Source organism: Pichia membranifaciens (assembly GCF_001661235.1).
Source record: "Pichia membranifaciens NRRL Y-2026 unplaced genomic scaffold PICMEscaffold_1, whole genome shotgun sequence".
Taxonomy (NCBI): domain Eukaryota; kingdom Fungi; phylum Ascomycota; class Pichiomycetes; order Pichiales; family Pichiaceae; genus Pichia; species Pichia membranifaciens.
In genome coordinates this window covers 2,046,047-2,072,663 of record NW_017566982.1, presented here as the reverse complement: position 1 = coordinate 2,072,663, position 26,617 = coordinate 2,046,047, and the positions used below count along the sequence as shown (strand labels likewise).

The window sequence follows — 26,617 nt, the reverse complement described above, 5'->3', positions numbered from 1 at the left end:
GGAGTTATCAGTTGCGACTGAACAGCAACTTTCTTCCTTGAACGATGCTTACGAGCAGTACAAGAACATTGCCGAGGAAAAAATTAGTTCGCTAACTACAGAGGTTGAGAGTTTGAAATCTAGTTCAGCAAAGCTGGAAGAAGAGAGAGACGCGCTTAAACAAGAGGCCATAAGCACCAAATATGATGCAGACTTAGCTGAGCAAGGATACAACTCAAAGCTTGAAGAGCTAAACTCATCTATCTCTACTTTTGACTCAATCAAACAAGACTATGAGAAAAAACTGGATTTGGTGAAGTCAGATGTCAAGTCAAAAGACCAGGTTATCTCTGAGCTTAATGGTTTATTATCTGATAAATCTAACCAAATTGAAAGTCTCAAAACCATTAATGATATCATCAAAAAAGAGAATGCAGATTTAAGAGAGAAAATTACTACGATAGAGGGACAAATCTCCGAGTCAAACAAATTGTTGAGTGACGAAAGGGAAAAGAACAAGGACTCAATAACCAAAATCGAGCAAGAAGTTAGAAATGATAAAATCAGGATTTCTGAGCTCGAAACTCAGAACAGAACTTTATTAAATCAATTGGAGGAATCCCCTCTGGCATTCGGTGAATCCGATGATATGAAAGGATTGGTTGCTTATTTGAATAGAGAGAAGGATTCCTTGAGTCAACAACTCCAATATGTACAAGAAGAAGAATCGACTTTAAGACAGAATGTTAGTTCAAAGGAGAAAGAGATTGCTGAGCTGAAGTCTGAGCTTGCGGTTGTAAGAGAAAAGTCGTCCACTATTGATAAATATTCCGATGCTCTGACGAAGATGAAAGGGGAAGTTGAAGAATTGAAAGTATACAAGGATAATAACAATGCTTTGCGCGATCAAGTTAAAAGTTATGAGAGCAAAATCAAGGAGCTTGAATCTCGTATTGCTGAATCATCAAATAAATTTACTCCGTTAACTGCAGAAATTGGAAATCTGAAGGCTGAAATTATTGAGAAGAATAAACAGCTTGCGCAGTTTAATGAGCAGATTCAAAGTTTGAGTACTCAAGTAAAAGACAATGCTGTGATTGCAGGCCAGAAAGTAGAAAAAGATAAGTTAATTGAAGAACTGCAGAGCAAGTATGCAGAAAGGAATCAGGTCGTCGAGAAGCTCAAAAATCAATTCAATGAGAGAATCAAGAAAATGCGTTTCGAAAGACAGCAAGCATTGGATGAATCTAAGGAACTTTCAACCAAGATACAAAGTTTAGAGGGGCAATTGCTCTCCACTGCATCTGCTCCTAAGGCTGCTGACGAAGAAACTGAGAGATTGAAATCACAGATAAGGTCTCTTAAAGAAGAAGTTCATCAGAAGACGATTCAAAATAGTACAATTGCTAGGGAAAGTGCTGAGAAGTTGAATAAGATCAGTGAAGAGTTGGCAACTTTGAAGAAAGAGCTAGCCGACTCCAAAGTATCTGGGCCTGCTAAACAGCAATCAGAAGATTTGGTTGCGTTAGAGCAAAAGTACATTAAAGAAAAAGAACAGGCATTGAAGAACCTTGAGCTTGAATTGAAATCGAAAGGAAGCAGTATGAGTAGCGATGATATTGAAGAGTTCAAGAAAAAATTGAAGGCCGAAAATGATGCGCAATTACACCGAGAAATTGAAGCTCATAAAACAAGAGTGAGAGCCCCAACCCAAGCAAAGATTAATGAGATCGTTGAGAAAAGAGTCAAGGCTAAAAGTGATGAGCTGGAAAAGCAACACGAAGAAAAGATGAAAGAATTGCAATCAAAGTATAGTTCTTCATCTGGTGCTTCTGAAAAATCCGGCAACTTCGCACAGGAGAAGGAAAGATTGCTAAAAACTTTTGATGCTGAAAAGGAGCAATTGAAGAAAGAGATCAGAGCAGCTGTTGAAAAAGAAAAGGGATTCAAGGAGAAGTTCTTGCAGGGCAAAATTTCACGCCTTGAGGAGCAAGTCAAAAATCTTGAGGAAGAAAGGAAAAAGCTAAAAAGCCAGCCTCTTCCTAATATGCCAATGGTGCCAAACATGGTAAATATGGGTAACATGCCACCTATGCCCTTTGGGCAAGGTGGCATGTTCTCAGGCAACAATGCATTTGGAAATGCCTTCCAACCTTCCATGAACCCATTCAATATGGCTGGCGCCTCTTCAAACAGCAAGGGATCAAATAGCTTCAAATTGCCTAACCACAATGGCAACAATGGCAACAATGGCAACAACAGCAACAATGGCAATGTGAATACGTCTGGAAATAAAGACCTGCCGTCCAAGCCAACTAAAAGAGCTCTTGAAGATGGCAGTGAGCCGGAAAAGAGGCCAAAAACTGAGTGATGTATAGTACGCTTTTTATTTTATTAGTTGTTTTGATTTTTATTTGTATAAGTATGTTTTTTGAAATAGTTCATTACTGATGATGTTTTAAGCCAGGTTAAGTTCATTATTATCGAAGAAGACTAGATTGGGTAGATAGGAAAAAAAAATCAAGATAAAAAGTGTAGAAAAGATTGTTGCACAGTGGAAAAGGTTAGTTTGCGGTCTTTTCCCGTTACTTCCCACGAACTTCCATCCAAACAAATGGTACTCAAACTAGGGTGCATCTCATCTGAGATAAACAACTCGAGGGACGAGGATTTCTCCAAATAGGAGTAGTACACACGCTTGTCCTGGACATGGGTTCCTGAATCGTATGCAGCATTCATGAGGGTCATGATATCATCGGAAGGTATATGCGGAATGGCAAGAATATGAAGTTGGTCTTCAGCTACAACGGAATGTGGAGAAATCATGAAAGTCTTTTCGAAATTCGAAACGGCAGCAAGCAGAAAATAAGATAGGTCAGTGACTTGTTCTGAGGAAGAAGTCTTTGATGTGTCTGATAACCAAGATCCAGAGCCGTGGTTGTAGAATAGTGATTTACTATCAGGCTGGAAGGTGATCCTGGCCCTAAAGTGGGGATTTTTCTCCAGTATCTTCATGGCAGCGATTCGGAACCTTTCGGGGCCGTATTTTGCTCTCATCTCGGGTTTATCCGACTCGAACACCAAAGTGGAGTGTAAACACCATGATGCTACGACAAGGAAAAAGATGGCCTTTTTCTGCGAAAAATGATCCAAAGATAGGTTCTTCGACTCTAGCTTAGTGTGTGATTGTAGTTGGTATAGTGGCAGATGGCGGGGGCAGAGCCTGAAAAGCGCCTTGATGGACTCGATGTCGTTAAAAAGTTTCAAGGAGTTACACAACGCGTTCCCCGTTCCGTGGGGGAACGGGAGGATGGTAACGTTCGGGGTAGACCCGGAGTAACCTGAAATTTCCGTATCCTGGATTCGTGGAAAGAGACAGTTGACAAATTCAAAGACAGAGGTGTCTCCAGAAAGGAAGAGATAAAGGAGTTTTGCAGAAGGTCTCGACAAGTCAGCTGCGGCGGCATACTCCTGCAATGAGGAAGCGGAAGTTGTTTGCAAGTACGAGTGTCTGATATTCAGGGCAGAAAAAAGCGGCTTGAGGATGGCCGTGTAGAAGGACGAATATGAGCTGTGTCTACCGGCCTTTGTGGACTCGATGACGGAGATCTCGTAGCTACTGAGCGAGTCGAGCATCTCATGCGTAACCTCTATGGTGTCCAGTGATAAAGCTGTCAGTCGTGGACCTGTTTCCAACATTGATTCCGGGCCATTGAGCGTTAATCTCAGGGTTTTTGCAGGATTCTGGGGGATAGTCACCTGGAGGGTGGCGGTCTCTTCGGACATGGATGGGGTACGAGATAAGCTTCTTTTTGTGAGGAAGCGAACAGCGGGGTTAAAGCTTGCCGTAGACTACCACCGAAACCAGTTTCCAAACAAAAACACTCCGTTCTTCTGCTTTTTGCCTTGCCAATACCTTAGTCTTGTCCTAAATCCTCTTGCGACCCTTTTATCTGTCGGTGTTCGGACCGTTCTGCCGATCTGATCTCTGTGCATCGGCAGCACCACTACTGCAAGCATGCGCCACATAATTTCCTTACATCACGTGCTCGTGGCGGTGTGGCACATAACATATGCTTACGTGATTGCTTACGTGATTTGGCTTTATCTTTCCTCTCCTTTCCTCCTTCTCGCTAATGCCGGCCCGATATGTGTCCTCGACACTTCCGCGAGACAGCACAGCCAATCGCAACGATCTAAAACGTCAGGACAGTGTCGGGGTCTGCGGCAGTGGACAGGGCGAGCAAAAACGGCCACTGGGAGCAGCCGAATGCTACGAGGTCAAAAAATTTTTTTCAGCCCGGCAGCGGCGCGCGAGGGAACCTGTTCCCCTTTTCGTGCAGGCCAGTCACTCTTCCTCCTCGGGCTGTTGACGACGGCGACCTTGTCCGTTTCCTCTCAGCTCCAGGCTGTCCGCTAGACTGGGCCTGAGAGGTGTTTGGTTTTGCGAGTTCTTTCTTCTCTGCCTGTATTTTTTTTATAGCTTCTGTTCCATCCTGTTTTTCTGTGATCCTTGCTAGTATTGTACTCAAAGCATTCTCCTGTTTACATCCAGCCGAAAAAACTGCCCTCCGTTCCCACTGAACAAGCAAGCAAAGTAGGAATAGAAAAAGTAGAAAAAAAGACGTTTTCTGAATCATCATGGAGTCGTTAACCAAAACATCGCTGAGGGTGTGTCCCTTTGTCAAGTCCCACTCCTCTTCTGCCATGAAGCAATTGGCTAAGAGGTCTGGTTTGCTCGCCGAGGCAGCCCACTGCCCAGTCATGGGTCCTGCCATTGAAGCTAAAAGAAACTACTCCCACCCTTCAAAGGCCGCATGTGCTCAAGCTACCGACTCGATCACTGCCACGAAAATCAACCACGACGCCACTGCCGCCGCTAAGGCTGCCGCTGAATTGCACTCGTTTGATTCGAACGAAAAAGCCACCGACTATAACGGATTTTTCGACAACCAGTTGAACAAGAAGAGAGAGGACAACTCTTACAGATTTTTCAACAACATCAACAGGTTGGCAAAGGAGTTCCCGAAGGCGCATTTGCAGGATGAGGCGGATAAGGTCATGGTTTGGTGCTCGAACGATTACCTCGGCATGGGTAAAAACAAAGAGGTGTTTGACCAGATGATCAAAACCATGGAGAAGTACGGTGTCGGTGCAGGTGGTACGAGAAACATTGCAGGTCACAACAGACATGCCATCAACCTTGAGTCCGAAGTTGCAGCCTTGCACAAGAAGGAAGGTGCCCTGGTTTTCTCCTCCTGTTTCGTTGCTAATGATGCTGTTTTATCCTTGTTCGGTAAGCAGTTCAAGGATTTGGTCATTTTTTCCGACGAATTGAACCACGCTTCAATGATTACAGGTATCAGAAATTCTCGTGCGAAAAAGCACATTTTCAAGCACAACGATCTGGAACATTTAGAAGCGCAATTGGCTATGTATCCAAAGTCAACTCCAAAGATCATTGCATTTGAATCAGTTTATTCAATGTGCGGTTCGGTTGCACCAATCGAAAAGATCTGTGACTTGGCCGAAAAGTACGGTGCTCTCACCTTCCTCGATGAGGTCCACGCCGTCGGTATGTACGGTCCTCACGGTGCAGGTGTTGCCGAACACATGGATTTCAAAGCCCACTTAGCTTCGGGTATCGCCTCTCCCAACTATAAAACGGTCATGGACAGAGTCGACATGATCACTGGTACCTTGGGTAAGTCTTTCGGTGTCGTTGGTGGGTACGTTGCTGCCAACAGAAGCATGACCGACTGGATTAGATCCTTTGCACCAGGCTTCATTTTCACTACTTCCTTACCTCCTTCTGTCATGGCTGGCTTGTCTACATCAATCAGAATTGTCAGAAAGAACGTTGAAGATAGAATCAACCAACAACTCAACGTGAAATATGTCAAGGATGAATTCAAAAGGGCTGGAATCCCAGTCATTCCTAATCCTTCTCATATTGTTCCTCTATTAGTTGGTAATGCCGCAGATGCTAAAAAAGCTTCTGACTGCTTGTTGGATAAATACAAGATTTACGTTCAAGCAATCAATTTCCCAACAGTTTCCACCGGCGAAGAAAGATTGAGAATCACCCCTTCTCCTCACCACGACAAGCAAATTTGTGATCAATTGATTGAGTCTGTTGACGATTTATGGAGAGACTTGGACCTGAAGAGAGTCAAGGACTGGGAAAACATTGGCGGTCACTGTGGTGTTGGTTCTGCCACCCATACCCCACTTGAAAACCTCTGGACTGACGAGTTTTTGCAGTTGACCAATGCAGACTTGAATCCGAACGTCTTGAACCCAGTCGTTGAACAACTTGAAGTTTCTTCTGGTATCAAGGTTTAAGGCTGAACGTGGAAGTTTCATTTTCCGTTTTACTCTTTCCAACAAGTAGGTAATTGATCAGTTATGGTCATTATTATGTTATTGCTATTGTTATTTGTTATGCTTCTCTATTTATCTATCTGACTATCTATATTTATACCGTGTTGTTTACTTTAAGAAAAATCCTACTTGATAATTTTTATTTGCCTGAGCCTTAAAACGAGCATAAGGAAATCAGCATGTTATGGGAAAAAAGAAAAACCACTGCTCGCACTCAGAGTTGAACTGAGGATCGCCACATTACTAGTGTGGCGCCTTACCAACTTGGCCATACGAGCAATTGTTGAAAATTAAATTTTACGGTTTTTGATATTTTTGTACATTCACGTGAAATGCTTATGTAAAGCTGTTTTCTTGACAGATTTCCGATAACAAACCATTTGAATTGGGAATTTAAAATTACTTTGTCCAATTTTCTTTTTTCATAAATCTTATATCTCTTTAACCAGGTTCCAAGCAGCCACAGAATGCCCATAGCATTGCAACTTAAAGGATTATAACACAGTAATCAAACTTGCAATAAATAGAAGACAAAAGCCAGAACTTATTCTGTGCACAAATGAATTTTACCTGTTTAATTGAAGAATTGGAGTATCCTGCTCAACGCTTGAACTTTCGTGAATGCTAAGAAAGATGCGGCAGCGCCACTATTTGTTGAATCAAGAACTCTCAAAATAAAACAGAGACTAGTGCCTTTGACAGAAAATGACTGATACTCTATTAAGGAACTGCCCGAACAATACGATCACGCAGAAAGAGGGGTCCTTTACCTTTGATCGTACCTCTATGAATGTATCTCCTCAAAGCTGATAGATGTGGAACCAGCTTCGAGTGTAATCTGCCATAATTTATGGAGAGCAGAATCAATATTCAGTAGAGATAGAGCCTGGATGGAGTTTTTTTTAGATCATACGGGCACCTGTATTTGAAAAATAGAAACCTTAGACTGTAACTTTTAAATTAATCTATCCTGGCTGATATATCTGTAGTGTATCGTTTCTATTTTTTAATGTGCGTTGCTTATTTTCTATATACACATGTTTTTATAACGTACTAACTCACTCAATACCTCCTATGTTAATACAAGGGAAAAATCTCCTGTACTCATAGACCGTCTTTATCGGACATTCTTTCCACTTTTAGATTACTGTAAGGCCTTATGATCATAAGGATCTGATCTTATTGTTTCAATCTCATAAATTAATCCCAACTTTTTTCTTTGTTATGAAATACCTGTTTTCTCTGTATTGCAGATGACAAGATACTTGCCAGCATGACATTCTGTCTCAACACGGGAAGCCAAACTAGGAGCATAGATGAGTCTTTTGGTACATGAATAGGATAATATCTAACCTTATCTGACGACAGTAAGATAATACTGGGGTCGATCGACGTGGGCCGGAAAATTTTCGGTTATCGCCAAATTGCGGTGACGACTGCTTAATCTTTGCTGCCAGCAACCAGGTACCTATTTAACTTTCCTTCGGTCGTGAAATTTGCGTCTACATTATTATTGTATGCCAGAATTGCCTAACAATTCTTTTGCCCTCTCTCTCCTTCTTTCTTACCTGGACTAAAATTTGTGATATCTTGATACTGATACCACATTCCAATCCAAGATGTCAGACCAAGAAGTTTTTGATGCATTGCAACAAGCACGCAATTTGAATGACGACCAAGCACTGCAATTGCTCGAGTCCACTATTCACAAATGCGAACAAAGTAATGTTGACTCTAATCTTTTCTGTAAAGTCAGAATTTTGAAAGGTGACCTTCTATTAAAGAAAGGTGATGTTCAGTCTGCGGTTAGCGAGTACCAAAAAGCTTCCGAGTTAGATGAGCGTGATGGGAAGATCGACTCTCCAGAACTAAAGACAAAGTTAGACTCTTTGATTAACAACGTTACCAGCCAATTGCAAAGAAATGTCAGCGAGAACAACACCTCTTCTAACGAGAGAGATTTGTCTTCTTTATTACTAGGCCAGATTGCAGGCGCATCAGGGTCCAATTCCTCAAAGCTGTCTTTACTGTCTACCCTTATGAGTTCGGGGGGTGGGAGTAGTAACAGTGGAAGCGGTGGTTTCATGTCACTCGTCCAAAACTTAGCATCTAGTGGCGCTAACGCCAACAGCCAGAAGGCCTCTGGAGGGTTCAATGTTTCTTCATTGTTATCAATGGCTTCCGGTTCCGGTTTAATGGGAGGGAGTGGTAATAACCACGGTTCTGGTCCTGTTGCGGGTGCTTCAATGGGTTCGTTGGTTGGAATGTTGATGGGTTCGGGATCTAGTCACAACAACAACAACAACAATAATGGTTTCAACAATAGCAACAGTGGCTACAATAGCGGTTACAACAACAGCAACAACAATAACACTGGCTACAATAATGGCAATTCTAACTCTCAATTTCAATCCCATTCCGGCAATAATAACAACCAGAACAACTATTCGAACGAAAACGGCTATGGTCATAATAACTACAATAACTCGCAAGGCGGCTTCAACAACGGATACAATAATGGCGGCAACTACGGTAACAACCAGAATAATAACAGCAACTCTTACCCAGACCAGGTTAATAGTTACAATAACAGCGGTTCAGGCTACTCCCAACAACAACAAGGCGGAGGTGTTGGTGCTTCTTTAATGCACATGGCCGAGAATTATATGAGCCAAAATAGTGAAGGCTCCTATGGACATAACAGCAACCAAAATCATGGTGGTAATCAAGGTTATGGTGGTAATCAAGGTTATGGTGGTAATCAAGGCTACGGTAATGGTAATAGCGGCAACGGTAATTCAGGGAGTGGCACCGCTTCTACGTTGATGAACCTAGCCAACAAATTTCTTTAACAGGAGGAACTTAGTGTAAGATAATAAATTATATACACAAGCGTCTGAAGTAATCGACGACTGAGATACAGATAAGAAACAAACATAAGTATGGATGATGCCAAAAGTATCCAATAAGTAACGGTTAATACGAAGGCAAATATCCATCGCGTAGACAATAGTCGTGGTTAACATGCTGCAAGGGTAGGCCCCTATTCAGGGACCTCGGACTTGCTCGAAATTTATTGGCGTACTTTGTATCACATGACCGTAAAAGCCGATATGTTCCTCAAACAGGCAATATTTGAAAGGATCAGCTAAAAAAAAGTGATAGCATGTAGTGTGTCACCATAGTGCTGGTGAGGTTTCAGCTAGTCGTATTTAAGCAGCAATTGGCCCACAATTCAAGCCGTCTGCTAAGGGGCTTTTTTGGAGCCACTTAGCCAATGCAATTTTTTATCTGTTGCTTTACTTTTTTTTGAAACAGCGATTAATTTATTAATCATTAGTTAATGATGGAATAGGGAATAGGGGAAAACGATTTAAAAATGTAAATATCCTGAGTATTCAAGAAAAGGATTCAGGATTATGAGAAAAAACCAAAAGATTACCAGCTTTGCATTTCTTCAAAATACTCGATTTTATGAGTAGAAAGGTCTAAACTGTTAGCAACGGTTCTTCTAACGTCATCAACAACCTGTGTGTGAGCACATGCACCAAAGGCAACAGAGCCGGTAGAACTTGCAATCTCTGAATTCACAATCTCAGCAACCGACAGACGACCGTGCTTGATTTCAACAAAATCAAGTTGCTTCAAAATATCATCCTTCTCAACGGAATCGACATCAGACTCCTTCTTTTCATTGTCATCACTTGAAGTTGAGCTGGAATTGTTTTCTGGCTGACTGACAAAGATTACTGGCTTTAGCTGCGTATCTTTGAATGTTAATAATTCTGGGACAAACCATCTAATGCATTCGTAAGTGCGGACGCTCCAGTACAACTTGACTTCTCTGTTTGAATCGCTTTGCACAAGCTTCTTAGCATGGAAGTAAGGACCAGCAATACCAGTACCACCAGTAATAAAAACGGTTTTGTCATAGAAGTGGTATGGTGATTGCTCACCATAGTAACCGTCAACACAGATTTTCATCGAAATCTTATTATTGCCACTTGATTTGCATTTGTCGGCAAGGAACTTGGTCATACCCTTCTTGACACGACAAGTAAAAGTGACTGCACTATCCTGAGTTTCGGAAGGATAAACAGTGAATGGATGTGATTGCCAGAATCTCAATGGGGTCAAGAAGTGAATGAAAGCGTGTGAGCCCGGAGTACCCTTGAGGATCTTAGACGCTGGAACGGTGATCTTCAAGACGTCTTCACCAGGGAATAGCTCGATTTCAGCGGTCTTTGGACCACCAAACAGAACAATACGAACAAATCTAACAACAGTGTCAAAGATCCAAACTGCGCAACAAGCCCAGTAGAAGTCCTGGTAATCTTGTGAGTATGCGTGTCTCCATGCAGTCCATAAAAACATGACAACCAAAACAACGTGGACGGCAAGGAAGAGTTCGTAGTAGAATCTTCTGATTGGTCCAGCCGCAAGAACAATGATGATAGCAGCACAGACACAAGCAGTAATACCTTCCCTATACCAGTCAGTACCGAAACGAGTGAACTTGTCCAGCGCATAGGTTTGAGAGGCCATAGCAAATGCGTGGATGAAGATTTCCATCATGATGATTCTACCCAACCATTTGTGGAAAGTGACAAACCTACTGTATTTCCATCTAGTGATGTACTGGAAAAAGTTGTTTCTACCTGGGAAGATGAACAAAAGAGGCATTTGGTAGGAAAGCATGATACACGCTCTGTCACCATAGTATCTTGAGGTACCAGCTTGATAGGTTGCAAATACAGTGTCTCCAGGGTAGTAGTTGAACCCAATGATCGTGCAGCATAAGATGGAGTATAGGAACATAATGAAGATGAAAAATGCTTCGATTCTATCAGGGTTTATACCTTGCAGCTTGTTCACATGTAGATGGTTGCCAATCAAACCGAGAGTGAAGTACTTTCTGAAGAAGTTAGGCACTCTACCGACAACAGCGTTTGAGTAACGACGGGACAGTCTGAGGGACCAGTTGATGAGACCAGCCAAAAGGGTGACTGCACCGACTGCAGAGACAAAGGCAATACCCATGTAGTGGGAATTGTTGACGTTGTCCCATCTGTGCTTGTAGGAGATGAAGTTGGTGTATGCAAGTTTCTTGAGTTTTTTGCCGGTGACAGCAAACTGAGGGCTTGTTTTGTTGAAGGAGGAGTCAGATTCGATGTTGACGATGGTGGAGTTGTACTTGACGAGGTTGGCTTTGATCTGGTCCGATGTCCAAGTCTGGTTTGCGTTTTCTTGGCACATTTCCACGATCTGCTCGTTGAAGCCGGACTGGTCCACCTCTGGGAAGGCCGAAGCGCAGTATGCCCAGGACGCCATGGCGTACTTGTTTTTGCAAATGCACTTGTACTTCTTGGCTAGTTCTGGGGTGCCACAGAAATCTGCACTCTTGTCGACGGCCAGCTTGCAGCCGATTGCAGCATAGTAGTCGTCCGTGTATCTTGTCCACTTATCGGCGCTCACGAGGGTGGCCAGGAGAGTCGCTTCGAGTAAGTGTCCGAGCTTCATGTTCTGTGAATGCTTCTGTGGAGAAGTAGCGGAAACGAATGCTGATCACTTGATGTAAGTCCGAGAAGGAGAAGAAAAAAGAAGGAAAAGAAGCAAGAAACGAAGCCAAGCAAGCAAAAGAGGAAGGACGAAGCAGGCCTGAAGGTTTAAAGTGGCAGATCAACCTTCAAGAAAGGAAGGACAGCGGCAGACTTAGCGACCAACGGGAAGACACTAAGATATAAGTAACAGAACAAAGCAGGAGCCCGTGAAGGAGCAATCGGCGGAAAAGCTGTCTTTGTGGAAAATCCTTTGCCAACCCGCCAGACAAAGCACCATTCATTACTGTTTCGGCGAATCCAAGAGGCCGTTTCCATCTTCAACAGCAGAGTTGCTCTCCGTCGCCGAAGACGTGCGGTGCTGCAGCTGCTTTGCACCAATCTTGCGTCCAGGTTTCTTCGAATGAGGCTGCTACAAAAAGCAACCCCGAAAGCCACCCTTTGTATCCATTCTTCCTGCTGGGGCCAGGCCTATCCGGGCTGACAGCGCCTGTCCGTAAAGACAGAGACTCCTCAAAGGCCCATCCTGAGGCCTGTTAAAAACGATATGTCCACAAAGTCCGGTGCCTGTCGCATGCTAGCCCAATCGCGTCGCGCTATTCTGCGGGTGCAGACGAGCAGCTGGTTGCTCTTGTGACAAGATTTGGCGCCTGGCGCAGACTAAACAATAGGGCGGCGGGAGAGCCGGCTGCTGGGCAGAAGGGCAGCTGGTGTTGCTGCAGGGGTTTTTTGCGGAGATGGGGGCCACCATTGGCGGGACGTCGGGATAGAGATCGGGAGCACAGGGAGTCTGTTTCGTAGATATTTGAGGCAAAGCGCACGTTGCAAGGCTGCACGTTGCACGTTGCACGTTGCTGGGTTGTAGGGTTACAGGGTGGGAGCGGAAGTGCACGGAAGCCGGCAAATGAGCCAGCAGATGGTCCGGCGTTGCGGCCTTGGCTGCAACTCTCACGGCGGCCACCCGTTGGCAGGATCTGAGCCGATCTGAACTGATCTGCGTCCGCCGACAAGACGGCTAGAAGATAGCGCTGCCCGTACAGCAGCCCCCACCTCCTGTGGCCGTTGCAAAGGCAACGCAATCTAGCCAGCCGGGGCGCCGGCTGGAGGCATATCTCCTCGCTCGGAGTCGGCGCGTCGAAAATACTAGAGATAGATGGATGAGTGAAGATTACCTTTGATCCTATTTCCTATACAGAGCAACTAAGGGGTCGGGCGCCCTACTTCTTCAAGCGCTTGTTTGGGAGCTTGTTTGGTGGGAGCCCGAACGAACGCTTGACAAGCGGGGCAGCGTTGATGAGCGTGTTGGAGGCGGTTGGGGACCGCACGCCGAGATGGGCGTTTGCCGGCACAGCACTGGTCTTGTCGCCAGCTGGCGGTGCAGCGGGGGCAGCGGGGGCAGCGGGGGCTGCCGCTGACGGGTCCGGCGTGTTGCCTCCCTTGGCGTCCTGGGTATGTGTGGTGGCCGGCGCTGCTGCGACGGCGGCGGCTGCACGCCGCTGCTTGTTTTCCTTGTTGTCGTCGTGCCTGATCTGCGACTTTTTCACGGGCAACGACTTGCTGTGGTTGATGAAGGACGACTTGTTGATCTGCGTCGAGGAGAAAGACATATCGTACTTCAGGGTTCTCTGCAGCGACGGGTCGTGCTGTATCGTGTCTGCGCTCGTCGCAGAAACGAACGTTACCTGCTCGGGGATGCTGCTGGTGCTATTATTGGCAGTGTGCTGCTGTGAACCCGGCTTGGATTTTGTGCTCAGCGTCGACTCCTCCTGCATGCCGCCGCCGCTGGCGCCGGCGGCCTCGTCCTCGAAATCGGAGTCGGGCAAGTCTTCATTTTTCACAAAGTTGTTCGAGTCTAGAATCTGGTCATTGATCTCCTCCTCATCCTCCGGCCAGTCGTCGCTGAATATAAACGAGTCGTCCCCCTCGTCTTTCTCCCGGTCCCCTGAAGCACCCTTCTCGTTCGCCGACTTGTGCTTGCCCTCTCTGCGCTTCTCGCCTTCCTGCTTGCCCGGAGAAGATCCAGGTCGTCTGATGTTCCCCTGGGCAGAAGCAGCTTCCCTCGCCTCTGAAGCGGTACTAGAAAGGGCAGCCGGTGCACCCCTTGCCTCCGGAGCCGCCCTGTTCATGCGATATTCATGTTCCGTCTTCGGTGTGATCGTTTTCGGGACAGTCGTGGACCGTCTCATCAACGAGTTCGCGTCAAACTTGACTGGCTCCGATGCAACCTTAGTGATCTGCTGGAGAAACTCCTTGTCGTAGAGACAGTTCCCTAATGCATTACCGAACTGCCGCAACGCACGCTTCATTCCGTCCGTAAATGCCTCTTTTTTGCATTTGTCAAACGCCATAGCTTTTCCACGGCAGTTCTCTATGGACCCGTAACCTACGTCCTCGTGGAACGTTCCATCCTTCAAAATGACTCGCACAATGCAGCTCAATCCCAAACTGATCGCCCCGTGCTTGTCTTCGATGTAATCCACTTTGAATTCTTTAAGTTCAGTGCTCCATCCGTTAGGTCCAAAAATTTCGTTCGCTAGATTGATTGCCTTCCACCCTTCCAAGTACTGAACACTGTTGTACCCAGGACCTTTCCTTTTACTGATGAACTCGGGGCCTAGCTTCTTACTTAATGCTGTCTTCATCTCTTCCACTTCCTTTATTGTGTAACCTGGCGTGGCATGCCCGGAGGGCGCCTGCAACTTTTGTCGTTGATCGTTCCCCACGTTCTTGTACATTCCCAGTTATAATGACTCTAGCGTCAGCTGTTTATGTCTGTGATGCGAACCTCAACTTTGTATCCCTATTTTTCCAGGTTAACTGTACCTCAATATAACGCGTTATATCTTTCTTTCCTGATGGCAACTCGCCTTGACACATAAACAAAGGCCAAATCCGTCGCTTCACTGATTTTCTCGCATGGAATAATTTTTCTACTTCACCAGGTGTATGGATCATTTGGATTAGAAGCGTAATGAGTAGCTTGAAACTATTGCCAGCCCACCTTATCCGATTGGCAATCTTTTGCAATCGTCAAACACGATGTCTACATTCTATGGCTCTAGAGGGGGACAACCCTCTTTTCCTTCACAGGCAAATGCTTTTTCAAGCAAGCCGAACAAAAGCAACCTCCCAAATAACAACATTCGATTAAACATATCAAACACAGGAATAAACGCTAACAGACCGAGGACTATAAAGTCTTACAAGTCTATTTTTGAAAAGGTTTTTTACAACAGAATGAAATTTTACCATAGATTGTCTGCAGTGCTGGCTTTGATCATTACAATACTTCTATATATACCTTCTAAAAGCAATGCAATTTTTATCCCTGTAAAGTTCATTCTTTTATGGACAGGATATACTTTTTTCCAGCAAGCACGTATATCATCCTTAACAATTGAATCATCAAAAGCATCAAACCTTATTCAAAAAATTGTGTCACTGTTCTGCTCAAAAAAATCTTACATTTTAGGGGGGACCATCCTACTGAACAACCTACTTGTATCACTAATTCTATACGCTCAATCTGATTCTTCACTAAATTATTATATCGAAACACCTACAAAAACAATAAAGCCCTTTGTAAACGACAATTTTGCATTCTTTGTTTTCTTCACCATTGCATCCTCAATCATTTATTCATTAAATTATATAATGTCAGAAAAATTCCTTTTACAAATACCGATGGGAACGTATAGGCAAGAACCAATTAGCTATTTGAAGAAATTGCCACATTTGAAACTATTAGTCTTGACCACTTTGAAGTCAATCTTTGCGTTTTTTGTGATTCCCCTCACTTACCATGTTTTTTTTCGTGACATCTTCTTCCAGACCTTTTTGAAACCTTTAGTTCTTTTCAACGATCTGAACAATCAGTTACCAAGGTCAGACTTCAGCTTTAAACTTTTATTCAAGTTGTCGTTTTACTTCTGGATAGAATCTCTATCATATGATTTGTTAAATGAGTTCTTCAAAGCATATGCTCTGGTAGGCTGCTTAGTGGTAAAAACCCCAATAAGTCATTTCAGTGATACTCCGTTCCAAACCTTATTATCAGGGATTAAAGACTATGAAAATTCCATAGTACGTTTAACTGCATACCAGGAATTGGTTTATTTATCTACAAGCACTGATTTTAAGGACCGTCAAGTATTTTATCGTGCCGACAACTGGAATTTGATTTTAGCTGAGTTTTTCTTTGTCCAGACCAATGCTGCTCGATCAGCCAGAGCAGATCTTCCAAAACTGAAATCGACTGACAACCTGAAAAAAGAAAGACTTGAAGGTATAAAAAAGCAGGCCAGCATATTTGGAAACCAAAGTAAAGACAAAAAGAGTTTTGATTTTGATTTCGACTTCGAAATCAACGAAGAAGAGAAAAAGGCTGATGTAGATGTCACAGTTGTGAAAAATGACAGCGATGCCATATATACTAAACCTGAACCAAAAGCGGAACAAATATCAGAATTTGAGATTCAATATAATACTGCTGTTACTTCGTTATACACATTTATGGACGGATTGAAAAATAGAATTCAACGATATGTGAAAAACTATCTTAACATTCAATCTCACAGTTTGGGGGATACAACTGAAGCAAATTCAATCACCTATCAACTCGATGTGCTCTATGCAGATTTTTCAAGTTTCACACGACATCTATTTTTTGGGGACATTACTGAGCAATCTAACAAGCGGATTCCAAATAAGGAGATAGTAGGTTTCAGTATAATTGCCCTAACAGAAATGTTGATTCATGCAAAGGTAGAGGACAAATACAACACAGTGACAGGAACGTTGACAGAGTCATTGACTTTGTTGACAAAAGTTTACAAGGGGACTTCCGAATTCTTGAACAATCCCCCTGCTGGATTGAGCGGTAAGAGAGAGTGTTCTATAATGGTGATAAACGAGCTGACTATAAGCTATTTTTTCAAGCTAGTGATATACTACAACAATATATTGAATGACTTATTACTACCGCCTGAAGTATTCAAGCTAGCAAAGTGGTGTACAGATATGGCACTTGAGCAACAAAGAGAACAGAAATTTACTACAAATATTTTACAATGAAATTACTATTCCGATACTTAGTGCAATTCGCATGTAGCGACTTATTGTTTTTTGTCTGTACATCAAGCTGTATATGAAAATACATAATTAGGTGATAGAGATGAAGATATGTATATTTCTCTATAAATACGTATTCACAAGTTCGTGTAATAATTTACAAACAGATTTTCCATAGCTTTTCAACTTTTTTTTACCGAACATCATTGCTCAGAATTTGTGTTTTTCGTAGCATCTGCAGGAAGTGAGTCCAACAAAACCGGCTTCAAAACGTGTTCATCAAAATTCGTAAACCATTTTGCGTGCTCATCAACACTGAATATTTCACTCAAATGAATACCAGAATTTGAGGGACTGTTTGTAGACGGAGACTGTCGGATGCTCTCGCTACCAGCTGCACCTACACTAGCATTCAAATCTATTGCAGGTGAAGTTAGCTGATTTGTCATTTCAAAAGAAGATTTGGGAAACGAGGCAAGGTTGTTAGCGGATGATTGAGGAAGCTCAACTTCAACCAAGGAATTTGGAACAGCCATTTCATCCTCAGAAGGTGCTCTGGATCTCGAGCCCGAAATATTGAATTTGTCGAAATACTGTGAGCTTGAAGCCGAGTTCAGATTCATGTTCAAAGCGTTTGCTGCATTGGCATTTGGAGTGTGTGCGGGCATTTCTATATCAAATTCATCGTCACTTACATCTTCTTCAATGCATCCTGTCTTGATATTTAACATTTCTAACATACCAGCTGTTGTACCACCAAACAAAATGACAGTCAATACGACGACAATCAGGACAGTTGCCAATAAGGCAAATTTTGCCTCTCCTTGAAGACCCATGGCTAATGCCACACCGACAGCACCTCTTAGTCCAGCCCAGAACTGCATCATCTGATAATTATAAGGAATTTCATCTTGAGCAACAGATAAAGAGGTCAATCCACGGGCTTGCTTTCTATTACGTGAAAACCAGTTGATAAATCTTGAAAGCGGGAAGACTGCAGCCCATCTTGCAACACAAATACAAGCAAATGTGACTATGATCAAAAGGGGCTTGAAAACCAATTCCACTTCGGTAAATAGAGACAAACCAAGATAAATAAAGATGAAATTCTCCGATAGTTGTGCAAGCAATTGGAAAATGTATTTTGTAGCTATTTGGGTACGGCGAGACATGTTGTAATAAGCGTAATGTTTCATAGTGATACCACAGAAAAGTAACGATACAATACCTGACATATGACAGCCGTTAGAGAAAAAGTATGATTCATAGGCAAATAACAAGACCAAGCAAGTTTCAATTTGGGGATATCTGCGTATGTGAGAATGCTTGAGAACCAAAGCAATCAAGACACCCATTACCAAACCAATCAAAGTGGATATCGTGAAGGTTACCAAGAAAAGTGAGATACCTTCAAAGAAGGAAGAAAATTGAGCGTGTTTTCCATGGAACTTTTGACAAGTTTCGAACATAACAATGCAGATCGCATCGTTCAACAAGGATTCACCAAAAATTATCGTATATAGTTTAGGATCAACCTTGTAGGAATTGAAAATGGATAAGATGGTGACCGGATCTGTGGCAGACAACGTAGCACCAACTGCCAAGGCATCAACGAATGAAATGTTGATGCTCTCAAATCCCAACTTCGTGTAAATGAATAAGATGATTCCCACAACAATCGAGCTAATAAACGTACCTGGAATGGCAAACGTCAGGATTGAACCTATATTTCGAAAAAAATTGGCTTGGTGCAACTCGTAACCCGAATTCAAGATGATGGGAGGAAGAAGAATATTGAAGAAGTAGCTCGAGTTGAACTTGACCGCATCCTGGATGTAGTGACCAGGAGAAACACGAATAACCAACCCTATCACCATACCGTAGAAAATCGACAAGACTGTCTCGTGGATCGCCTTGATCCTCCTCTGTTGCAAGTAGTATGAGGACCATAATGCCGCACATAGCAAGAAGAAGACAATGAATAACGCCCACGACGAGAATATCTCCTCTGCGACTGGGTTTACGTCGTCTAAGTTATTGTCGTCGGGCAAGTTGATGTCCGGACTGTCATCAATTGGCGCTTCGTCGATCGGATTGTCTATTCCACCGTTTTTGTTTCCGACAGAAAGCACCGACTTTTTGGCCAGCACAATGGCGGCATTCAGCACGATACTGTAGACCAGACTCTTCATCGAATGTGCCCTGAGACTTCTGCGGTTTCTGACTCTAAGGAATCTGTTCTGTGTTCCAATGTACAACTGAACAATGAGGCATCACCCCGTTTATGCGAACGAGGAACGCCTAGAATCTGCGGAATGCGTACCTGCAATTATCATGGTAACTGACTAGCCGCTGTTATTATCACCAACTCGGGTGCGACGCGTCGATCACGAACTAAGCCTCAAGTATCGTCGAAGGCTTCTTCGTATTTCGTGTTGGGGGAGAAGTTTACCAAGCCACTTCATAGCACACTCTTCCTGGACAAGTCAACCGCGTAAATCGGCGTGAATGTCTTCTTCCTTGAAGCCGTATTACATTCTTGATGGAGCAATAATGCTGAAGCAATTGTATGCGGCGTGGAAAAGTACTGGAGACTGTTGTGTGGACCAGTAGTTTCGGAAAGCCCACTGCACCCACCTTATATACTCTGCGACCCAACCGTTACGTTTTGTAGATTGCTAAGCTCAAACTTACGCTTAAAAAGTCACTTCAAGAAAACAACTGCAAGTATACAAATTAATAAGCAAATTGTAGATGAATCTCCTAGCTTGTGGACTTTATGTCTGTTTCATGTTTTCGTTATAACGTTGCCAGTGTCAGAACTTTGCTCAACGGCAACATCAATCTGATACTTTTGGAAGTTGCTGATTGGAATCATATTTTCAAACATGACACCGAATTTTTTTTGTGTTCTTTTCTTATCTTTAGGAACGGAGCAAAATGTGAACACTATAGAGATAAGGCTGAACTTAGTGTAGTCAAAACCTACCTTCTTTTGCAATCCACCATACTGGTCAAAGGGAAAACAAGACACAATCCTGTTGGTATTTTCTAAGCACTAGAATTTTCAAATTAGGCAGTAGCATTAGTTATGGAATAAATGATAAGATTTCCCACCCAACTGAAGGTCGAAAGCCATCAACTGCAAACCCCTTATATTAGCTGGAATGACTTCAGTTTGAAGCATTGTTAAATTTGATGCTTTTATTCCAACATCGAAATAGTTTGATACTCTCCCAGTAAGCCTTTGCTCTTTTTTGAAGCTGATTGTTTATTGTTGCTACCAAGCTAAACAATTTCTTGCAAGGACTGGTTTTCTTTGCGGTCCCAATTGTCACTGATCATAGCTCTTATGATAATTCCAAAAGCAACACCAATATACTGTAAATTATTCAAGTATGATGAGACCTTTGGTGCTATTTATATAAACACCAAGTTCTGAAAATAAATTGCCGAAATGTTTCAAAAAGCTATCGATTGCTTGCGTAGTGGCATATCCTTGATTGTCAAACCCCCATGTGGAGGATTCTGAAATTAAGCGTCAGAAACTTAGCCCTAGGGTAAGATTTAATTGCTTTCCAAGATTATCCAGTGTATCTAAGTCAATCATGTTTTTTTCATGTTTTTGTGCTGAATACATTTTCCAAAAAAAGTCCAAACAGTCTAGAGTACACAACCAATGTAAAAATTAGACTGGAAGCAACATTTATGTAAAAAGATATTGTTAAGCATCAATTTTAGAGACTCGCAGAGACCCCATCTTAAATACCAGATATTAGAAAAGCTCTTTGGTCTCTTTTATAAATACAATGGTCGACTTTTCATTGCAACACTATAGTTGACGCATCTTGGGTATTCAAAGATTTGGCCAGATGATTAATGCCATAGTTTACAATTCAACTTTGAAGCTTCTTCGAATGGGAGAAACAAAACTCTATGGGAAGAGGAATAGTGCCATTCAAATTGGAATGACTTTTATAATCAATGATCAAAATGACGACATATTAAACAGTTTACGAGAGAGGAAACTAGAGACAAAGACGTATACACTTTTTTACTAAGCGAAGTGGTCAAGCGGTTTTTCAATCTCTTTAGTGGCTCAATCATTAATTGTTGCAGGCCATAGTATCCCAAAAAAGCAAACTAAAAGCACTACCTACAAATTGGTTGATTCTGAGGAAACCAGCTGCCAGCATTATTAAAATTGCGAGTGAATATAATTTCACAAAGTCACACAGTAGTGTGTACCGTATCGAAAGATTTGAATAATGCGTAGTTTGGAAGCATTCTACGAATTACTCTTATCAGCTGCACTGCGCTGCCCGTTTGTTCCATGCCTAAAAATAAATGACTAACGTTTGAGAGTGAAATAACTATTGCACAAAATATAACCTTATCCACGACTTGTTATGTTGTACATGATCCATTTCACGGACTTCTCAGCCTTAGACAGATTTGACTATAAACCAAACTAACTTTGTGCTCTCATGCAGACAAGCATTGGGTAGAAAAAAACGTTAATGCCACACATGAGCCAGGTCTCACGTGACTGGAAAGTTCTTCAACCAGACAACAAATTGCTTTTTTTTTCAAGCTAGATTACCAAAGTACCTGAGTATTTTTTTCATTCATTTGCTTTTTTGAATTTCTCATTCTTTTTAATTTTCACCGTCCTCCTTTTTTTGCGTTTTTCCTCACCGCTAGGATCAACATAAGACCGACACGACAATATTTACTGTTTACTCGAATCTGTGTTGACAAAGCCTTCCATCTCTGACTCTTTCTGAGTTTTGGTGTTTCAGGCCAAAGCAAGACCCGTATTCCTTTCAACACACAATGGCTGGCCGTCCTATCGTTATCTCTGGTCCTTCAGGTACCGGTAAGTCCACTCTTTTAAAACGTTTGATGACAGAATACCCAAACACCTTTGGATTTTCCATCTCAAACACCACCAGATCCCCAAGACCCGGCGAGAAGGACGCTATCGACTATTACTTTGTCACTGTTGAAAAGTTCAAGAACATGATCAACAACAAGGAGTTCATCGAGTGGGCGCAATTTTCCGGCAACTATTACGGTACCTCGATTGCTGCTGTCAAACACGTGTCGGAGTCTCTGAAGAGAACATGTATTTTGGACATCGATATGCAAGGTGTGAAGTCTGTCAAGAAGACCGACTTGAACGCCAGATACCTGTTCCTTTCTCCTCCCTCGATCGAGGAATTGAAGAAGAGATTAGAAGGTAGAGGAACAGAGACCCCCGAGTCTCTTGCCAAGAGAGTCGGTGCAGCATCTGCTGAAATGGAGTATGCTAAGACTGGTGCACACGACAAGATCATCATCAATGATGACTTGGAGAAAACCTACAAGGAGTTTAAAGAGTTCATCTTCTCCGAACCAGTTTGATTTACACTTCTAATTTCCTCTTCCCCCACCAGTTTTGTAATTGGTTGCAACATTTTCGTGTCTTCACTTTTTGTAGTAGCGTAAGAACCTTATTATACACAGTGTAAACTTGCATTCCAGACAAACGCAGACTGAGGAGTCACAAGTTGTGGATGTCCAGCGCCCTCATCTTACTCAGGATCTCGTCCAGCCTGCTGTCCAACTTGCCTGACTCGTGGTCCTCCCTCGTCGCACCGTCGATCTGGACATCGTTGTTGAACTTCTCCTGCAGGTCTGTGTAGAGCTTGAGCTGAATCTTCATGAAGCTCTCGAAAGACGGGTCCAATAGTGAAAACCGCAGAGCAATGTACTCGTCTATCTCGTTTTTCAGCCGCTGATTGATGTCGGTGTAGATGTCGGTGATGCTCTTGTCCTCGCTCTTCAACTTATCCAGCTTCTCCTTGTACTTCTCGAGCTGCGTGTTCGAGTTCACCAAGGCGTTGCTGTTTGTGCTGTTCTCCTCTCTTAGCGAAAGCTCCAACGAGTTGTACTCGTTCTGGAGCTTCTCGAGCTTGTTCTTCGACACGTCAAAGTCAAACTTCTTCCTTCCTCTCTTCTTGATCAACTTGTGGATCTCGTCGTTGTACTCGTTCAGCTCCTTGATGGGCTGGAAGACCGTGATGTCCAGCGGCTCGTTCAGCTGCGTCAACACCGTTAGTCGTATGTCGTTCAGGTTCCGCAACAGCGTCAACGAAATGCCGTCCCGCGGATTGACCCTGTCTCCAGCGCTGCCGTCGCTCTCTATGTTGATGCCCACCATGTTGTCCGCCTCGATGTCGAAATTGTAGTCCCCGTAGAACGAGTCTAGCGCCTTCACGAGCTTGAACTGCGTTTCAATCAAGTCCACGAAGATGTCCTTGAAGTTGCCGAGCTCCGCGTTCAGCTCTGTCATGAGTCGCTCGAACACGAGAAAGCTCTTCTCCTTCTCGTCGAACTCAGCATCCACCGACGACTCCTTCACCTTGCTTGTCTTCATGATCACATGGGCACCCGCCCTGTTGACCGCCTTCTTGAACCCCGACCACGACATGCTGTGCTATCCAATGATGTGTTCTCCTGCCTTGTACCCTACAGTCCTGTCGATCGCTACCGTCCAGTTCCTGGTCAAAGAAAGACCCCAACTAATCAGCGGATAGCTCTCTTGAGCTGAGCTTTTGGCTGAGCTTTTTGGCTGAGCTTTGGCAGGCTCGGACTGTACGTCCTCCGTCTGATGCCTGTTTCATATCTCACCCCCCCGGTCACGTGCCCGCATTCCCTCGCCGACGCCGACGGCTCCCCCTCAAAGACACCAGCCTGAGAAAATGCCGCCCCCGCCCGGCCCCGCCCGCGAAACAGCGAAATAGCCTACGCACACCGCTCCGCGGCCGGCAGGAAGCTCGGTACGAACCGGGAACTCGCCGAGAGGGGCTCCGCGGGCCTCCGGCTTGCAGGCCAGCGCGGCGACGGTGGCAGGGCGTGCTGCCGACGCCGACCCTCGGCATTTTGGGGCTCGCCAAAGATGCGCATGGGAGGGAAGGCCAAGAGTGCTGTCGGCCTCGGTGTCGGTGACGGGCGTGGAGCACAGGTCGGCAACGGTGGAATACGAGACGCTACTGCGTTGGCGGGTGTCTATTGTTGCCCTCGTCTGCACCCTGACACATTGTCTTAGGGCGTACGGAGACGGGACCTTGGGCGGGTGCACGCACGGAGGAGAAGCATAGCGGTCCTCCCCGTCTTGTGGCCTGCCTGTCCGGTCCGCCCCACTTATATATAAAGACGTGTCCTCCCTGCTTCCCCGCAACGGCAGCCTCGACGCCGGCGTGGTAAACAGGACCCCGCTGCACGCTTACACCAGCCAGGCAGCACCGTCTTGTGTCCCCGGGCCCCAACAACACAAACACCTTCCTGGCGCTCTTTTAGCCATATAAAATCACTCAGACTCCGTCTACTCCGAAGACACAAATTTCCGTTTTTTTGCCGTGCATCCCATCACAATCGCTTCACACACCGACCCATCCTTCCTCACACCCCCCGTAGCTTCTTCCCACACTACCGGCTGTCATCTCCATCTTGCTGCGCTATCTGCACATCCCCGGTGCCTGCTACCGTTCTTCCGACTGACCTTGTTTCCTCGGTCCCGGTGCGGCCCATCTCTCCTTTGGCACTACACCTCTGATGCTGTCCTCGGCAACTACCATCCCAGCAGCAGCAGCAACAACAGCAACAGAAGCAGCAACGACGACGCCAGCGACGACGTCATCTCCAGCAACCTCCTCCTCAACTGCAGTGGTGCTCCGTTCGTACAATCTGAGAACGCTCACCAGACAAAAGCGAGATAGCTTCAAAATGACGACGGCATCCTCAAGCTCTGACTCCGACTGCTCAGACAAGACCCGAGATCACTCGGTCAACTCGACGTCAGATTCCGATTCCAAACTCAGAAGACGCAAATCAAAATCCTTCTCTAAGAAACCGAAAAAAGAAACTCCGCCAGATAAAAGAAGAGTTAGAACAGGATGCTTGACATGTAGAAGCAAGCATAAGAAATGCGACGAAACCAAGCCTGTCTGCAAGTTCTGCCAGTCGAAAAACCTCCAGTGCATCTGGCCCCACGAAGGAATGTCTCGTCCGGCCCAGCTGAACGACACTTTGAAGCAGATCCTGTCTTTGAAAAAAGTAGATAATAATGAATTGTCAACAATTTCAAACACCTCTGCAAGCCTGCCCGGATATACCCTGAGCCAAAAACTGGGCTTTCTATCAGGCTCCCTCAATTTCAACACAGATCTACATCCCAAGTATCTGCAGCTACCTTCGAACTTTCCTGCCATTTTATCGATAATACCTGCCCTGCAGAGCGGGAACTTCTCATCGAACGTGAGCTCTTTCATCTTCTTCAACGACAAGTCAGTCACCTCAACAAATTCTTTGTTCACGCAATCTTTGACAAACTTGCTTTCAAATTACTTCTTAACAGATCCAACTTATATTCTACATTTGAGTAACCCAAACCACATTCTATCGTTATCCAGAGAATCTAAAGCTTTGACATACGCTATCTTAGCCATAAGTTCAAGGTTGCTGGAACAGTTCGATACGTCATATTCTGGAGAAAATACTTTGGACTTTTATCTTTTAAGTGTACGTGAACTATCGAAATACTTGAGAAATGAGGTCCAGGGAATCCTGAAAGAAAAAGTATCGAGCAAAGAATGCATCTGGTGGACTGTTGTTCTCTTAGCATGGTTTGAAGTCTTCAGTGTAAAGCCAGAGGATTGCTGGGACAGAATCGAGGGAATCATAAATTTTTTCGATTCATTGGGTATTTCCGAAGATACAAAATCCTTCCAAACTTTTACAGGATTGATAATGGTTCCTTGGTGCTGTAAGATGAAATACTTGGAAGACAATTCGGACGACCCTATAAATTCAAATTGCTCTTCCATATTCATTGATTCTTCGGCCGAGTTCAGTCTACGTAAACTTTGTGCATCAAAGCATGATATATTGAACTTGGCATGCCAGTCCTTTTTTGTCAAAGATGAAGTCAAGCAATGGGTTGATCTTTGGAACACCTTGCTCGAATGGAAGTCCAGGACAACAGGTAACGAAGAATTTAAACAACCCGATGGTGCAATCATTCTGGCAGTCGACAAAGACTTATTCAGTTACATTCTATATCACACTGCATGTTATCATTTACTCTCCAATAAGCCAGACAACGTAAGCTTGATCTTCCAAAACCCGAACGACTATTCGACAATCGTAGCATTTGCAATGGGTCAGGATAGACATGATTGTGACAATTTGATCCAATGGCACCGCAACAGGCTTATCAAAATCCTGGAGAGTAACATGATCACCAAAAACAAAAAGAGTATTTATTCTTCTTGTGCCTGCTGGTTTGCAGGCTTTGTTCTTAACGACGACAAATACGACAAAACGGAAATCAAGCATTTACTACAGAAAATCAGTTCATGGTGCAACTTGGAAATCTTCAAATGGCTGATTGAAACATACAACTAAACAATATATTCATTCACACTTTATAGACAATCATATATAGGTATCTCTATGTATACACAGTTATAGAAGCACAAACACACATTCATATGGTATTACAATTTACCAAGCACCATTTTGGGTATGCAGCCGAGGAAAATTGAATATTTCTGGACAGCCAGCGTGTCTCCCTCCTTTGT

The 26,617-nt window shown here is 43.9% G+C and overlaps 11 protein-coding genes and 1 non-coding gene across 12 annotated transcripts; 6 read left to right on the top strand and 6 right to left on the bottom strand.

Moving 5' to 3' along the window:
* Window positions 1–2,499: 2,499 nt before the first annotated feature.
* Window positions 2,500–3,765, bottom strand: PICMEDRAFT_70839 (hypothetical protein; the record flags this gene model as incomplete). Its single annotated transcript, XM_019163754.1, has 1 exon — window positions 2,500–3,765. The coding sequence occupies one exon, from the start codon at window positions 3,763–3,765 to the stop codon at window positions 2,500–2,502; it is 1,266 nt and encodes a 421-aa protein (XP_019020400.1).
* Window positions 3,766–3,881: 116 nt separating this feature from the next.
* Window positions 3,882–4,456, top strand: PICMEDRAFT_98967 (hypothetical protein). Its single transcript, XM_019165140.1, has one exon. It carries the CDS (start codon window positions 3,998–4,000, stop codon window positions 4,397–4,399), a length of 402 nt encoding a protein of 133 aa, XP_019020399.1. The 5' UTR covers window positions 3,882–3,997; the 3' UTR covers window positions 4,400–4,456.
* A 7-nt stretch (window positions 4,457–4,463) lies between these two features.
* Window positions 4,464–6,526, top strand: PICMEDRAFT_14757 (hypothetical protein). The gene has a single exon (XM_019160516.1). It carries the CDS (start codon window positions 4,621–4,623, stop codon window positions 6,322–6,324), a length of 1,704 nt encoding a protein of 567 aa, XP_019020398.1. The 5' UTR covers window positions 4,464–4,620; the 3' UTR covers window positions 6,325–6,526.
* Window positions 6,527–6,568: 42 nt separating this feature from the next.
* On the bottom strand, window positions 6,569–6,641 carry PICMEDRAFT_t16. Its single transcript has one exon. It is a non-coding gene; the product is annotated as a tRNA-Thr (tRNA).
* A 1,202-nt stretch (window positions 6,642–7,843) lies between these two features.
* On the top strand, window positions 7,844–9,603 carry PICMEDRAFT_14756 (hypothetical protein). The gene has a single exon (XM_019160515.1). The coding sequence runs from the start codon at window positions 7,983–7,985 to the stop codon at window positions 9,213–9,215; it is 1,233 nt and encodes a 410-aa protein (XP_019020397.1). The 5' UTR covers window positions 7,844–7,982; the 3' UTR covers window positions 9,216–9,603.
* A 198-nt stretch (window positions 9,604–9,801) lies between these two features.
* PICMEDRAFT_57343 (hypothetical protein) lies at window positions 9,802–11,883 on the bottom strand (the record flags this gene model as incomplete). The annotated part of the gene is made up of 1 exon (XM_019163231.1): window positions 9,802–11,883. The coding sequence occupies one exon, from the start codon at window positions 11,881–11,883 to the stop codon at window positions 9,802–9,804; it is 2,082 nt and encodes a 693-aa protein (XP_019020396.1).
* A 1,120-nt stretch (window positions 11,884–13,003) lies between these two features.
* On the bottom strand, window positions 13,004–14,745 carry PICMEDRAFT_14754 (hypothetical protein). The gene has a single exon (XM_019160513.1). The coding sequence runs from the start codon at window positions 14,654–14,656 to the stop codon at window positions 13,139–13,141; it is 1,518 nt and encodes a 505-aa protein (XP_019020395.1). The 5' UTR covers window positions 14,657–14,745; the 3' UTR covers window positions 13,004–13,138.
* Window positions 14,746–14,960: 215 nt separating this feature from the next.
* On the top strand, window positions 14,961–16,994 carry PICMEDRAFT_70834 (hypothetical protein; the record flags this gene model as incomplete). The annotated part of the gene is made up of 1 exon (XM_019163753.1): window positions 14,961–16,994. The coding sequence occupies one exon, from the start codon at window positions 14,961–14,963 to the stop codon at window positions 16,992–16,994; it is 2,034 nt and encodes a 677-aa protein (XP_019020394.1).
* Window positions 16,995–17,010: 16 nt separating this feature from the next.
* Window positions 17,011–19,262, bottom strand: PICMEDRAFT_14753 (hypothetical protein). The gene has a single exon (XM_019160512.1). It carries the CDS (start codon window positions 19,181–19,183, stop codon window positions 17,195–17,197), a length of 1,989 nt encoding a protein of 662 aa, XP_019020393.1. The 5' UTR covers window positions 19,184–19,262; the 3' UTR covers window positions 17,011–17,194.
* A 2,565-nt stretch (window positions 19,263–21,827) lies between these two features.
* PICMEDRAFT_70832 (hypothetical protein) lies at window positions 21,828–22,397 on the top strand (the record flags this gene model as incomplete). Its single annotated transcript, XM_019163752.1, has 1 exon — window positions 21,828–22,397. One exon carries the CDS (start codon window positions 21,828–21,830, stop codon window positions 22,395–22,397), a length of 570 nt encoding a protein of 189 aa, XP_019020392.1.
* Window positions 22,398–22,536: 139 nt separating this feature from the next.
* PICMEDRAFT_70831 (hypothetical protein) lies at window positions 22,537–23,466 on the bottom strand (the record flags this gene model as incomplete). The annotated part of the gene is made up of 1 exon (XM_019163751.1): window positions 22,537–23,466. One exon carries the CDS (start codon window positions 23,464–23,466, stop codon window positions 22,537–22,539), a length of 930 nt encoding a protein of 309 aa, XP_019020391.1.
* Window positions 23,467–24,272: 806 nt separating this feature from the next.
* PICMEDRAFT_14750 (hypothetical protein) lies at window positions 24,273–26,532 on the top strand. The gene has a single exon (XM_019160511.1). It carries the CDS (start codon window positions 24,762–24,764, stop codon window positions 26,439–26,441), a length of 1,680 nt encoding a protein of 559 aa, XP_019020390.1. The 5' UTR covers window positions 24,273–24,761; the 3' UTR covers window positions 26,442–26,532.
* Window positions 26,533–26,617: the final 85 nt, after the last annotated feature.